General features: G+C 54.9%; 4 protein-coding genes across 4 annotated transcripts; 1 reads left to right on the top strand and 3 right to left on the bottom strand.

Moving 5' to 3' along the window:
- Positions 1 to 760: 760 nt before the first annotated feature.
- SNOG_07785 (hypothetical protein) lies at positions 761 to 2664 on the bottom strand (the record flags this gene model as incomplete). Its single annotated transcript, XM_001798060.1, is given in 3 exon segments — positions 761 to 1021; positions 1041 to 1716; positions 1736 to 2664. 3 exon segments carry the CDS (start codon positions 2662 to 2664, stop codon positions 761 to 763), a joined length of 1866 nt encoding a protein of 621 aa, XP_001798112.1.
- A 603-nt stretch (positions 2665 to 3267) lies between these two features.
- On the top strand, positions 3268 to 6901 carry SNOG_07784 (hypothetical protein; the record flags this gene model as incomplete). The annotated part of the gene is made up of 3 exons (XM_001798059.1): positions 3268 to 3602; positions 3657 to 4927; positions 4980 to 6901. 3 exons carry the CDS (start codon positions 3268 to 3270, stop codon positions 6899 to 6901), a joined length of 3528 nt encoding a protein of 1175 aa, XP_001798111.1.
- Positions 6902 to 7029: 128 nt separating this feature from the next.
- SNOG_07783 (hypothetical protein) lies at positions 7030 to 10959 on the bottom strand (the record flags this gene model as incomplete). The annotated part of the gene is made up of 15 exons (XM_001798058.1): positions 7030 to 7347; positions 7402 to 7600; positions 7668 to 7921; positions 8371 to 8440; positions 8509 to 8719; positions 8742 to 8890; positions 8936 to 9063; positions 9115 to 9337; positions 9384 to 9471; positions 9522 to 9609; positions 9659 to 9732; positions 9780 to 10010; positions 10088 to 10603; positions 10651 to 10698; positions 10908 to 10959. 15 exons carry the CDS (start codon positions 10957 to 10959, stop codon positions 7030 to 7032), a joined length of 2649 nt encoding a protein of 882 aa, XP_001798110.1.
- On the bottom strand, positions 10855 to 13005 carry SNOG_07782 (hypothetical protein; the record flags this gene model as incomplete). Its single annotated transcript, XM_001798057.1, has 5 exons — positions 10855 to 11134; positions 11186 to 11382; positions 11432 to 12195; positions 12254 to 12496; positions 12813 to 13005. 5 exons carry the CDS (start codon positions 13003 to 13005, stop codon positions 11065 to 11067), a joined length of 1467 nt encoding a protein of 488 aa, XP_001798109.1. The 3' UTR covers positions 10855 to 11064.
- Between the last annotated feature and the right edge of the window lie 111 nt (positions 13006 to 13116).

The following is a 13116-nucleotide window of genomic DNA, read 5'->3' as shown; positions in this document are numbered from 1 at the left end:
CTGAGCTTGCTTTCTTGAGTTTGGACAAACGTATCCGAGTGTCTGTTGAGCTTCTTGTGAGTGAGGTGGTTGGGCAGACAAGCAGCCGTTGTCTTGGTGTGGAGCGTTTAAGGCCTCGGAGAGGAGACTTTTGTATGTGCAGGCCAAGGCCTCGTGACGCGACCGTAGCGCTACAAACGGCGGCTCCTTTTCCTTTTTGAGGCTATTCACAAAATCTGGAGCGTGCGTTTCCTAGGTACCAAATGTGGAAGATTGTTGCGCCGCAAGTGTAAAGTGGTTCGCTTAATGATTGGCCCGACGTTTGGTGAAAGGCCACTCACCCGAAGCTCATTTTGGGGCGTGTATGACCTTTAGATAGAGCGAGAGCGGAACGAGAGAGCTCTAGGCAGAGTCGGATATAGATACTTGTGCTTGGCAAAGTGTACAGAAGCACCATGCAGGCAACCACGTCGCGCCTTGCCTATTTGGGGCTCTCGCAGCCTCACACTGCTCACCGAGACGTATTACAGCCGCGTCGTGAGACCGATGCCTGGCTGTGGTCTACATGGCACGAACTTGGTGGGGGCATAGGGGCAACAAGTTGTGATCGTCTACGCGAAGATGGCTTATTCTCAATCTTCACCGCATAGCGCTCGAACATGATTGATAGTCGATCGGGTATATACGCATTAGCTGCTCATCAAACAAGCTCTATAATACACACCTGTATGCTAGACCAAAACGCCAAAACGTCAATGCCAATGGGTCTCTACATCATAACCTACCTCAGACCAGCTTTCTTTTCGCTTCCGGCAAACTTGCCCTCTTCCTCTTCCCACACCTTCCTCTCCATCCTGCGTCGCGCAGAGTAGGCCCGCGCAAACTTCCATGCCTCCGTGTCCGCAAGGTTCCACTGCTCCACCTCACCCACAACCGTCTTCATGCGCTTGTCCTTGCTCTTCAGCGCATCGCGTGCCTTACCGAGACGGATCTCTTCCTTCTTGATCCACTGATCCTCGGGTGTTTCTTGGCCTTTGATGGGCTTTGGTGGGCCGGGTCGCGTGGAAGATGATGAGCTGTGAATCGTCGCTGGGCGAGCTGGGCTCTTTGGTTGGAGACGCGGTTTGAGGTAGATCAAAACCGAAGATCCAGTCGAGATCGTGCTGGGTGACGCGCTCGGCTGTGAGCCAGAGGGTGTGCGCGGGGGCTGCTGCGACAAGCTCCTTGAACTGCACGAGGCGGAATTCCTCGGTGTTCTTCTCTCCGATGGACTTCTTTGTCAGCTCCTTGATCCAGAGATCGCGAGCGGCGATGGTGCGCAGGATGTCGGCGTTGATGGTGTCACGCGTATAGTGCAGCGAGGTCATGGTGTATGGGTGCGGAACGGTGCCGATGGTGAAGAATTTGGTGGTGTTGACGAACTCGGGAAACTCTTGCAGCTTCATGGGCTTGTTTGCATCGCAGGGTGTACACTTGGGTCGATTAGGTGGGCAGGACTTGGGCATTGGCGATGTGGGGCACTGGGTGAGGTTCCGGCCAATTTGGGCTGCCTCGAACATGAGGGCTGTCGTGTGTTCGGGCAGAGGTTTGGCAATGGCAACGCCTTCTGGGTGCAGCTCCTGGAAAGTGAGGTGGAGGTGCGAGTTGATCAGAGTGGCGAGCAGCGCAAGGCCCTCGGCTTGCGTGGTGTTGGTCAGCTTCTCGTTGACGGTGCCATACTTGCTAGATATGGTCTCGCTGGTGTAGTATGCGATGCCGTTGGCCTTTCTTGTCGACCTGGACGTCAGCCGGAGTCAGTAGGTTGACGACTGCACCACCCTCTCTGCGTGCCAGCTGGGTGATCTTCTCGTTGTTCGCTGTCACGTTCTTCAAGAGGTCGTTATTCACGACCTTCTTCAAGGCAGCATCGACCGTCGCTTTGTCACCGAAGAAGACGCCGTTGTTCAGCGTCTGTACGCGAGACAGCTTGGGATATTCGGCGCGGCGCAGGAAGCTCAGCATGGCGTTGTCGTACTCGGCCATGGGAAAGGCAAGCCAGTTGACGAGGACTCCGCCGCTCATGTGTCCCCATGCCAGCCACCTCGCAATCTCCGTCTCGGCCTTTGCATCCAGCTTCATGCGCTGGAAGAGCTCATAGAGGGGGTGCTTTTGGGCCTCGGCGCGGGACAGGACCTGCGGCTTGAAGCCCTGAGCCCACCACGCACGCCGCCATGCCAAGATGAGCCTCTGCTCTGCCTCAGATATCGCCTTGGGCTGCTTTCCTGGGGCATCATAGTATGTGTAAATGGGCGGCCGTTCTCGCAGCGGTGGCAGGACAGCGCGGTTCTCGTCGTATGCGATGGCGTTGGAGAAGGGATTGCGCCATTTGAAGTCGGTGATCCACTCAATGGCTCGGTAGGAGCTCGTGGTGGTGCTGTTCGGCTGCGCGGGCGGCTTATGCGCAGCGGGACCAAAGGGCTTCGGGATGGCGGGGACGTGGAGGTCTCCAATGTCCGGCAGGTGTGCTTGAGGATGCTTGACGGCCTCGGCGACGTCTTCGTAGGTGGGCAGATTCTCGCGCTTGGGCGGGCCATAGAAGCTGACGTTGACGATGATGAAGATAACAAGCACGATGATGGCCTGGAACCGCGCCGGCGGCATCTGCAGCGTCACGGGCCGGCCGAAGATGGTGCGTTGGATCGGCATTGCGAGAAAGCGAGGACAGCGAGCAGTGTAGGCGGGCGTGTCTTACGGCGACATTGAAGCAGCAGCTGAATTGCTGACGAAATTGGCCTATGGCGAGCCGACTCTGCCGTAGTAGCCCCTGGTGCGATGGCTTGGAAGGGAATCCGCTGAAGAGCCCGTCTCCAACTACACGACGTCTCAAAGAAACAACAAGAACAAGTCAAACCCCACAGCTAGACCCAAGTCGTCGAGAGTGCCTGGCGGGAGGTGTGGCGCGCTGCATCTCGTCCCAGGCACCGATGGGGCACATGTACGAAGCTCGCCAGGGATACCCCAGTCTCCGTCTCCAGACGGTAGGGCTGAGGCTCGCTAGCCATGCCGCCGAAGTCGCATGGGAACATTTTCGAGCGCTGCGTCATACCGTTATATTGACTCACCTTGAGGCATTTCTTTACTTGAAACTGTGAGCAGGCCATGAAGTCTGGTCTCCGTCTGATCTACTCTTTTCAGGTTCAATTGACTCCAGAAGTGGCCGACTTGTAAAAGTTGAAGCGCACGCGTACAGTCAACGCGACCCCGCGAACAATTCCACTGGGCTACGACACAACCCCACGATTCGTGACAATGGCTCCAGCACAGAAGACAGACATCCCAGACCCTGCCGCAGACCTTCACTGGTCTGACTTCAAAGGTCCAATCCACGACATCTTTGCCGGCAATGCGCGGAAGCACCCGGCACGAGCATGCGTGGTAGAGACAGCCACGAGCACGACGCCAGAGCGCAAGTTCACATACAAGCACATCTTCGAGGCGACGTCGATATTAGCACACCACTTTGTGCAGAGCGGCATACAGAGAGGCGATGTAGTCATCATCTTCGCCCACCGCGGCGTGGACCTGGTCGTTGCCATCATGGCTGTTCTGGCGGCAGGAGCGACCTTCTCAGTCCTCGACCCTCTGTATGCGACCCACGCCAATCGACCATCGAATCACTCAGACTAATCACGTGCTAGATACCCGCCAGACCGCCAGTGCATCTACCTCGAGGTCTCCCAGCCCCGCGCCCTTGTAGTCATCGACAAGGCTACACGCGAAGCCGGCCCTCTCTCAGACCAGGTGCGCGACTACATCAAGGACAACCTGCAGCTGAGGACCGAAGTCCCCGCTCTCGAGCTTAAGAATGACGGAGCCCTGGTTGGAGGCGCAAAGGACGGCAACGACGTCTTGGATGCGCAACAGGCGCTCAAGGCAGAGCTGCCCGGAGTGCTGGTCGGCCCAGACTCGACACCCACATTGTCCTTCACATCCGGCTCCGAAGGCAAGCCCAAGGGCGTGAAAGGGCGGCATTTTTCGCTGACCCACTACTTCCCCTGGATGGCCGAGACATTTGGACTGTCTGAGAATGACAAGTTCACCATGCTCTCCGGTATCGCCCACGACCCTATCCAGCGTGACATCTTCACACCACTGTTCCTCGGCGCACAATTGCTCGTACCTAGCAAGGAAGACATCCAGCACGAGAAGCTGGCCGAGTGGATGCGCAAGTATGGCGCGACCGTCACCCATCTTACGCCTGCCATGGGCCAGATTCTGGTCGGAGGTGCATCGGCAGTGTTCCCAAGCCTACACCACTCGTTCTTTGTCGGGGATCTACTCATCAAGCGTGACTGCAGGAGGCTGCAAAACCTCGCACCCAACGTCCGCATCGTCAACATGTACGGCACCACAGAGACACAGCGTGCCGTCAGTTACTACGAGCTGCCCAGCTGCAGTGAGGCGCCCGACTTCTTGGACACCATCGGCGAGGTCATCCCTGCTGGTCGGGGCATGAACAATGTGCAGCTATTGGTTGTAGACCGCGAAGACCGCAACAAGATCTGCGAGACTGGCCAGAGTGGTGAAATCTACGTTCGAGCTGGTGGTCTCGCCGAAGAGTACCTTGGCCTGCCGGATCTCACGGCGACCAAGTTCGTGGAGAACTGGTTTGTTGACCAGAACAAGTGGATCGAGGAGGACAAGAAGAAGGTTGAGGCACAAGGAGCGGCCGAACCATGGCGCGAGTTCTACAAAGGTCCACGCGACAGACTCTACCGCTCTGGTGATCTGGGTCACTATGGCCCAGACGGAAACGTACACTGCACAGGACGAGTCGATTCGCAAGTCAAGATTCGAGGCTTCCGTATCGAGCTTGGTGAGATCGACTCGCATCTTTCTGCGCATCCGCTCGTGCGCGAGAATGTGACTCTTCTCAAGCGCGATGCCTACGAAGAGCCAACGCTCGTCAGTAAGTGCTTCGCCACATCTCATCTACCGAACTGTGCTGACACGACAACCAGGCTACATTGTGCCGGAGATGAAGCGATGGTACGACTGGCTGAAAGAGCGGGGCTCAGAAGACACGGCTTCGACCGAAGACACGAGCATGGTAACTCTGCTGAGGCGCTTCAAGTACCTCAGAGATGATGTACGCGAACACCTCAAGAAGAAGCTGCCTGCGTATGCTGTCCCATCCGTCATCGTCCCGCTCATCCGATTCCCTCTGAACCCCAACGGCAAGATTGATCGGCCTGCGTTGCCGTACCCAGAGCCTGCACAGCTCGCCGCCGCCGGTGCTCGTCGGCCATCACAGCTCGGTGCGGCTCTGACAGACACGGAGAAGAAGATGGCCGACATTTGGGCACAGCTCCTTGGTGATCGAGGTGTAACAGCCGATGGTATCAGCGGCAGCGACTCGTTTTTCGATCTTGGTGGACACAGCATCATTGCCCAACAACTCCTCTTCAAGATCCGCCAGGAGTGGAAGGACATCGACGTGCCCATGACCACCATCTTCCAGTACCCCACACTCCGCGGCTTCTCAGCAAACATCGATCAAGCCATGGATCCCATCGGTCTCCGTCTCGATACTGCAGAAGCAATCGAGGACGACCCAGAAGACGAGGCATACTCTGCAGACGCCCGCGATCTCGTCAAACACCTCAAGGAGTTCAAGACCCGCGAGTCTCTCAAGCCAGGCGAAGAAGTCCATACCTTCCTCACCGGCGCCACCGGTTTCCTCGGCGCCTACATCCTTCGCGACCTGCTCTCCCGCCCAGGCAAAGTCACTGCCCTCGTCCGCGCCAAAGACATCGACTCCGCCCTCGGCCGCGTCCGCCAAACATGCCAGGCTTACGGCATCTGGGACGACAGCTGGGACTCCCGCCTCGAAACACTCACTGGCGACCTCGAAAAGCCCGACTTCGGTCTCAGCCCAGAAACGTGGAACAAGCTCGCCGACTCCGTCGACGTCGTCATCCACAACGGCGCCCTAGTCCACTGGGTCCTTCCCTACTCGCGCCTGCGCGGCCCCAACGTCTCCTCCACCATGACCGCCCTCTCCATGTGCGCCGTCGGCAAGCCCAAATACTTCGGCCTCGTAAGCTCCACCTCCGTCCTCGACGCAGACTACTTCATCAACCTCTCCGCCCGCACCCCCACCGGCGTCCCCGAATCCGACGACCTCGAAGGCGCCCGAAAGGGCCTGGGCACAGGCTACGGCCAGTCCAAATGGGCGGCTGAATACCTCACGCGTCAAGCGGGTCTCAAGGGTCTGGCTGGCGCAGTTATCCGTCCTGGATACGTCCTCGGTGATCCAGACTCGGGCACGACGAATACGGACGACTTCCTCGTGCGCATGCTCAAGGGCTGCGTGCAAATTGGGTCGCGCCCGGACATCGCGAACACAGTCAACATGGTGCCTGTCACACACGTCGCGCGCGTCGTCGTCGCCGCGTCCTTCAACCCGCCCGTCGCTCCCCTCGGCGTCGCGCAAATCACATCGCATCCGCGCATCACGTTCAACGAGTTCCTCGGCAGTCTGGAGAAGTTCGGCTACACGGTGCCCCAGGTGCCATACGCGCAGTGGAAGCAGGACATGGAAACCTACGTCGCGGATCAGTCGGGCACGCGCGAGGAGAATGCCCTGCTGCCGCTGTATCACTTCGTCACGGGCGATTTGCCCGCGGATACCAAGGCGCCGGAACTCGATGATGCGAATGCCGCCGAGGCGTTGAGGAAGGATCAGGCGTGGACGGGGCAGGATTGGAGTGCGGGTGGCGCGGTGACGGAGGATACCGTGGGCGTGTATGTTGGCTATCTCATCGAGTTGGGGTTCATGCCCAAGCCGGAAGGGAAGGGCATCAAGGACTTGGTTGTGGGTAAGTTGACCGAGGCGATGAGGCAGGGGATGAAGTTGGTTGGTGGGAGGAGGGGTGTGTAAAACGTCTGCGTCTGCGTCTAGCGATGTGCGATGGGTGGTTTAGATAAAAGCTAATTCATTTCACAAAGTCAAAGTACGCGCCAGTATTCGAAGACAGTGTATTGCAGGTATCCTGTACTCTTGCCACTTCACTCGCGTCCCTTCCCTAGCCCCAATGACGCATACTTCTCCATGAGCAAGTCCCTCAATGCTCCACCATCCTCAAGCCACTGCGAAAGCACAAACGCATGCTGCGCCCACTTCGTACATGCCTCGTCATTCTCCTGCATGTAGTAGTCGACCGCGTGGTTAAAAGCAGTCGTCGCAAGCCACTCGAGCTCCGTTGCGGGATAACGATCGGTTTCCTTGATCTCATCGTCAGCCGAGCCTGAGTCGCATTCATCTCTCACAGCATCAGAGGATAGCGGGGGAGTAGTCAGGACAGATGCTTGAGCAATCGGACGGTCCTGGGTTGGCTTAACTGCAGCCCGGTGATGACGTTTGTGCAAGGGGAAACTTACTCCATGGTGCTTTGTAGCGACGGTAACAGCAAGCTCTATGCAGTTGATGCTGATCTTCTCGTCATAACCAAGCGCAATGCTGAAAAGGCAACGAAGCCAGCGCGCAAGCTTCGTCATGTCCGTTCCGGTTTGGTGTGAGGTGAGCTTAATGATCTTTTCGAGCACCGACAGTACCTCTGTGGCTTTGTTAGTTTGCGAAATGTCTTTCAAAGTCATCTAGTCTACTTCTCTGGTACTTCTCATCCACACACGCCTGCACAACGCACGAGTGTATGACGAGAACGAGATCGGCCAGTGTCTCGTAGTCATCTGGGCTCTTGTACTTCCAGCACTGTTCGAAGAGATCGTCGAGCTCATCCCACTTTTCGAGCTTTAGTACTGCTTCAAGCTCCAGTTTGACTACCTGAAAGTGCTTCGAGATGATGTCTGCTTGAGCAGAACCACCGAGCTTGTCGATGCCCTCTGCTGCAGCTCGTCGGAACTCCTGGCTATGCTTGCGAGCCTCGAGATAGTATTGTAGCTTTCAAAGTCAGCATTGCCACATTTTCACTTCTGCGGATTACTCACACAGCTTTGCGTGTTATCTTCTGCTCGGGCTAGCGTTGTGTAGGTGCAAGCAGAAAGGAACTCGCAGAACACCAGCCGCAGGCAAAGATCGCCTGAAGATCCCAGTCCATTCTTCTCTTTTAGGATTTTGATAAACTTGCATGCAAGTCAGTGCTCCATTTATGCCAAGTCAGGATATTACATACCTCCGAGCAGGTGTGCAACAACCTCACAAGATGGCGGGGCGACATATCCGCACAGTATCGGAGGGACAAGTTATACGAGTTCTTGGAAAACCACTCAAACTCTTCTGTCGTGAAAAGTTGCTGCGCTGGGTCATTGGGACGCCGCCTCGAGGCTTTGGCTTGTGCTATTGCTAACAGACATCAGCTAGATTAGTAGCATTTGTGTCGTGTAGCTAACCTCCTTCAAGTACTTTGCACAGTTGTTCCATGACGCTTGGTTCAATCGCACCATCTTTGATGAGCTCCGACTGAAGAAGCCGGCTCGTACATCTGCTTTTTTTAGCCTCATGCATCCTGAGCCGGCAGAACGACGTACCGCAGAAGTGCAGGGAGATGAATTCCCGCGGGTGCGCTGTAGTCGTACTTGTCAAGGACGCGCTCGAGGGCGTTGATGGCTTGCTTTTTGTCGCCATTGCTTTGAGCCTCCATCGCACAAGCATAGAGCAAGGTTGCATCCTTAGCGGAGCTCCGACATATGTGGTCCAAGCACTCCGCAGCTGTCGTGGTCAATATGTCATCACTGCCTGCTGTAGCGTACAGGGTTCTCACCAAGTTCGACATCCTGGGTCTGAATACCTGCTTTATACATTAAATAGCGTGTGACTGGCTCGTCTCTGCTATTCTCGGACATCTTCTTGTGGGCTTCTCGTGCAGCCGCATAATCCTGCCGTGACAGCGCGCATTGTATGATCTTTCTACTGTGCGTTAGTCGCAGTTAATCTCCTAGCTTCAAGACGGCTGACCTAGAGATTCGAGCCTTGTTCTGTGCTCCAGCTTTATCAAAGACTGGGTGCAGGCAAACCCGACACCAAGCTTCGGCGATGACGAACTGCTCCTGACTGAATGCTGCTTCGACTCGCTTCCACAACAGCTGCGCGACACTCTCAGTAACGACTAGTTTTTTTATGCTCTAAATACTCACTGTCTGTGCCGCATGAGTAGCAGGTGCGGAGAAAGAGCTCTTTGATTTCTGCAAGACCATTTCGAGAAGTTCTTGTGTGTCTTCGAGTATTCTTTCCGCAAGACTGTTCGTTGTGCCGATCCAGATGCGAGTGATGACCGCCTTTTCGATCCAAGTTTGATTCTCTTCTCTGAAGAGTCGAATGTCGATCAAATCATCAACGATTTTGCCTGCGGTAGTATTGCTGTCACATTGAGCGTTGACACTTTCAACGGGACCACAAAACTTACCTATGCTCTTTCAGCTTGTGGATATGATGCATGATGGTCCTGAAATTTGTATCGTTGAGAACAATGGTCCTTATCATGCGAAGAAGAACTACAAAGGTCAGCTATGGGTGGGTGGAGAAGGTCAGGTCCGCTGCACACCATTATAAAACTCGACGCTGTCAAAGGTCTCGCTTGAGGAGAGTAGCTCAATCTTCAGGAGCGAAACCAACATCTTGTCGGAGTAGTCCTGGTATGAGTGAGCAATGTGGGTCCGAGTTCCTTCTCATTTTGCCTACCGTCTCCATGAGCTTCAGCATCTGCCAAGCTTTGTCTCGAGCTCCAGTGGTGTTCGACTTCACGCATGCCTGCACTTTGGAAATATCAGTATCAATTCTGGAGAGTGGTAGTAATGTATACCAATGCCGTGCATGGTGCTCAGCCTTAGTTCGCTAGCCTCAGGACTGAACATCTCCATGTCTTGCTCCCCAAGCGTATCGTATGCGCGCTCAAGCCATCTTGTCGCAGCTTCGTACTGGCGTTTGCTCAAGCTATCTTTGCCCATCTCGTATAGAAGATCTGCAAGGGTCTCCGCCGAGCTCGGGGTGAGTGCAACGGCGAGCTGCTTGCACTTGGCATACATGTGCTCTGCTGTGTCCATGCGATCCTGACGCCATGCCTGGTATAGCTTGTGTCAGAATGGAATAATGGGCGTAACGAGACCTCACTGACCAGCGTAGTCCGCACGGCGAAGTACTCCATGCGCAGGCGACGCGCCATCTCGCTCTCGTCATTCGCTGCGTCGTCCTCCTTGCCCAGCACTTCCTGATATTCGGCGGCGCGCTCAAGAAGCTTGGTGGCATGACTAATTTCTTTGCTAGTAATGCACATGCGTGCAGCTTTCAGCGCAACCTTCATGAGACGAATGCAGCTCTTTCGCGGACGACCTTTTGCATGCGCCGCAGCGGAGTCAAGCACAAGAAATGCGAAAGCGCGCACCAAGCAGAGAGCGCGGTCATTCTCCTTCGCATCGTATTTCGTCTTGCTATTTGTTGTAGTTTCATCGCGTCGCAAGCGGGTGGAAAGGTTCCAAAGTTCTGTGCCTAGTTTGTCGAGCTCATCCTGTCTCGTGGTGAGGGTCGAGGATGGCAGCAGTGGTAGCCCGCGGATCTGAGCCTGGAGTTCGACCACGAGAGAAGCATCGCGATCCTTTTCGAGTCGTTTGGGGAGATTTGCCCCGAAAGCTGTGACGCGTAAGTGACGAATGTGGAAGGCCCAGGGCTGCACCCACTGAGAATCGACTTCAGCTTCTTTTCGCGTTCAAGCTTTGCTGCCGGCACTGCACGGCGTCATTGAGTTGTGTGAGCGAAGAAAAGGGAGTGAGGAGGAGTGGGATGTGGAGGAGGTTTGCAAGTTGCGACTGCCTCTGTGGTGCGCTCACGTGCGTTACGGGGGCGGAAGGCGCAATACTACAATAACGTTCAACAACGAAGACGGGCAGCGGAAGCATTTGATTGACAGTGGTTAACCAGTAGCCCAGATACCTACTCAAGAAATAGTCAAACAACGCCTGCAGCCGTGCCAAAGCCCACCATACCATTGTTAAGACATCCCAAGATCGCATACAACAATTGTACATCGAGCTAGTGCTAGCCTAGCAAGCATTACTCTACAATTACACCGTCTGTAGTGACTATCATGACTATTACGAAGAGGTTGGAGGGCCAGATGTGGCCTCGGTGATCGGGAGGAAGTTGCCCACAATCAATGCCGGTCTGTAAATGTCAGTACGAAAGCCTGTCCAATCCAGAATGCAAGTGACTCACATGTTCCACATATCGCGCTTCACTGTAAACGAGAAGCAGCATCGGATCTCTGGGTCTGATGAGTTCGGATCGGGGTTCTTCAGCGAGCAGCTGGTGAGAATGGCCTTCTGTGTGTGATCGAAAGCTATGGCACCAAACTTCTCCCAATATGACACCAGAGATGGCTCAGCAATGATCTCGTGTAGAGCTATGTTGCCCTGATACCCGTTAGCACGCTCTATAGCTTGTGATTTATGCGGCACGTACATCTCGCAGCTTTGACATGGGAGCATGAATGAGTTTTGCCATCTCCTTGTTCCCTCTGTAAATCTCGCCCGTTCGCCGCCAGCAGCAAGCGGGTATGGCCATGCTTGCGAAGACGCGGTCATACTCCATCAAACTCTTGTCGAACCACATTTCAATACGCACCAGGTCAACGTCCGTCAACTTCTCCATGCGCTCTCGGAACTTGGGACGGAACCTGTCGAGCTGCCGTAGCACTCGCACCTTGGAAATGTGCTGCAGATTTTGCTCCATGTATTGATTGAGCCGTGCGTAACCTTTGACGTAGTTGAAAGGCTTGAGAAGTCCAGCGTCCATTTTGGCTTTTAGCAATTTGTTCATTCGTTCTTCGGGACTGTCAGAGCCGGCAGGGTCCGCGGCTGTCATGAGGTACCTCTCGCGAGCCTTGTCAGATGGGACTCCGCTAGGCCGCCGCTGAATGGTCTGACCACTAGCGGTCTGGGCGGGGGGTGGTAACAGTTGCGTATTTCTAGAGGTGTTCGGATCGAAAGTGGAAGTGTTCGTGAGAGTGCCCATCGGATTCATTAAGGAGGCATCAGTGAACAAGGAGTGGAAGTCGCCACCACCGTAAAAAGCTCCGTCGTCCATGAAGTTGCCGTTGAGGAAATCGTTGAGCAAATTATACTCGTTGCTCACTTCGGTAGTGTTGAACATGTAGGATGGATGAAACTGATGCATGTCTTGAAAGTTGTTCTGGGTGGAGGAGTATAAATCATTGTAGTTCAATACTACAAGACGGTGAGCAACAAGCTCAAATGGGAGCTGAAGGGGGGACGTGTAACTTACACGACGAGCTACCAGAGTTCAATGATGGTACTTGTGGCGCAGATACGGGATTGGGCTCCGTAACAGACGCTGTGCTGGCAACTTGATCAAGCAGAGGAGGTGGCGCCAGGTTGAGCCCTGCATCTGGGGCGTCTGGCTGCTGAGGGAGGGTCTCTACTGTGGCATCGGAGCTAAGCGTGCCATTTTTAGGAGTGTCGCTCTCTCCCGTAGTGGTTTCTGCGTCTGATTTGGACTTCTTGACGCCTTCACGAGGCTCATCGTGACATAGGTGGCCAATATTTCGCTTGACGCAACGCGTACATGGTCGGTCCTGAGCAGTTCAAGCAATGATCAGCTTTTGCGTAAGGGCTACGATATCAGCCACACTTACCAGATCACATGTCATATGCTAATCACGTATGTTAGCAGTCATCGCAGGATGTTTCGGACGCAGCATAATGCAATGTATTGGATGTTGGGGACGGCTTACCGAACGTCTACAATATATGCACGCTAGACGGGAAATGTCAAGTCAGCAGGGCTGCTGAAGGTATCTGGGTACACGACATGAGTGACATACCATGATTGACCTTTCTACGCTTCTTTGCACTTTTCGTGGGTGCTTCAGAGTCTGCAGCAGAGCGCTTGTCGCGTGCGGGTGAACTATGTTTGGGCGCAGTCGTTGAGGGAGCATCTTTGCTGTTGTCCACATCCTTTGGAGCCTTCATTTCACTCGATGGGCCTCCATTTGACTGCCGCGCGACTTCCGTCATGTGTGGTGGGTCTGGTCCGGTTACTTTTCTTGGAGAGCCGCAGATCAATACGATCTACTGCACGCTTCGTGACACCGGAACAGGCAATGTTCTGGCAGCCGTGGGGCCCTC

The sequence above is a fragment of the Parastagonospora nodorum genome, assembly GCF_000146915.1.
Source record: "Parastagonospora nodorum SN15 chromosome Unknown scaffold_11, whole genome shotgun sequence".
Lineage (NCBI taxonomy): Eukaryota > Fungi > Ascomycota > Dothideomycetes > Pleosporales > Phaeosphaeriaceae > Parastagonospora > Parastagonospora nodorum.
The sequence above is the reverse complement of the archived record's forward strand: the minus strand, read 5'-3'. Positions and strand labels throughout refer to the sequence as shown.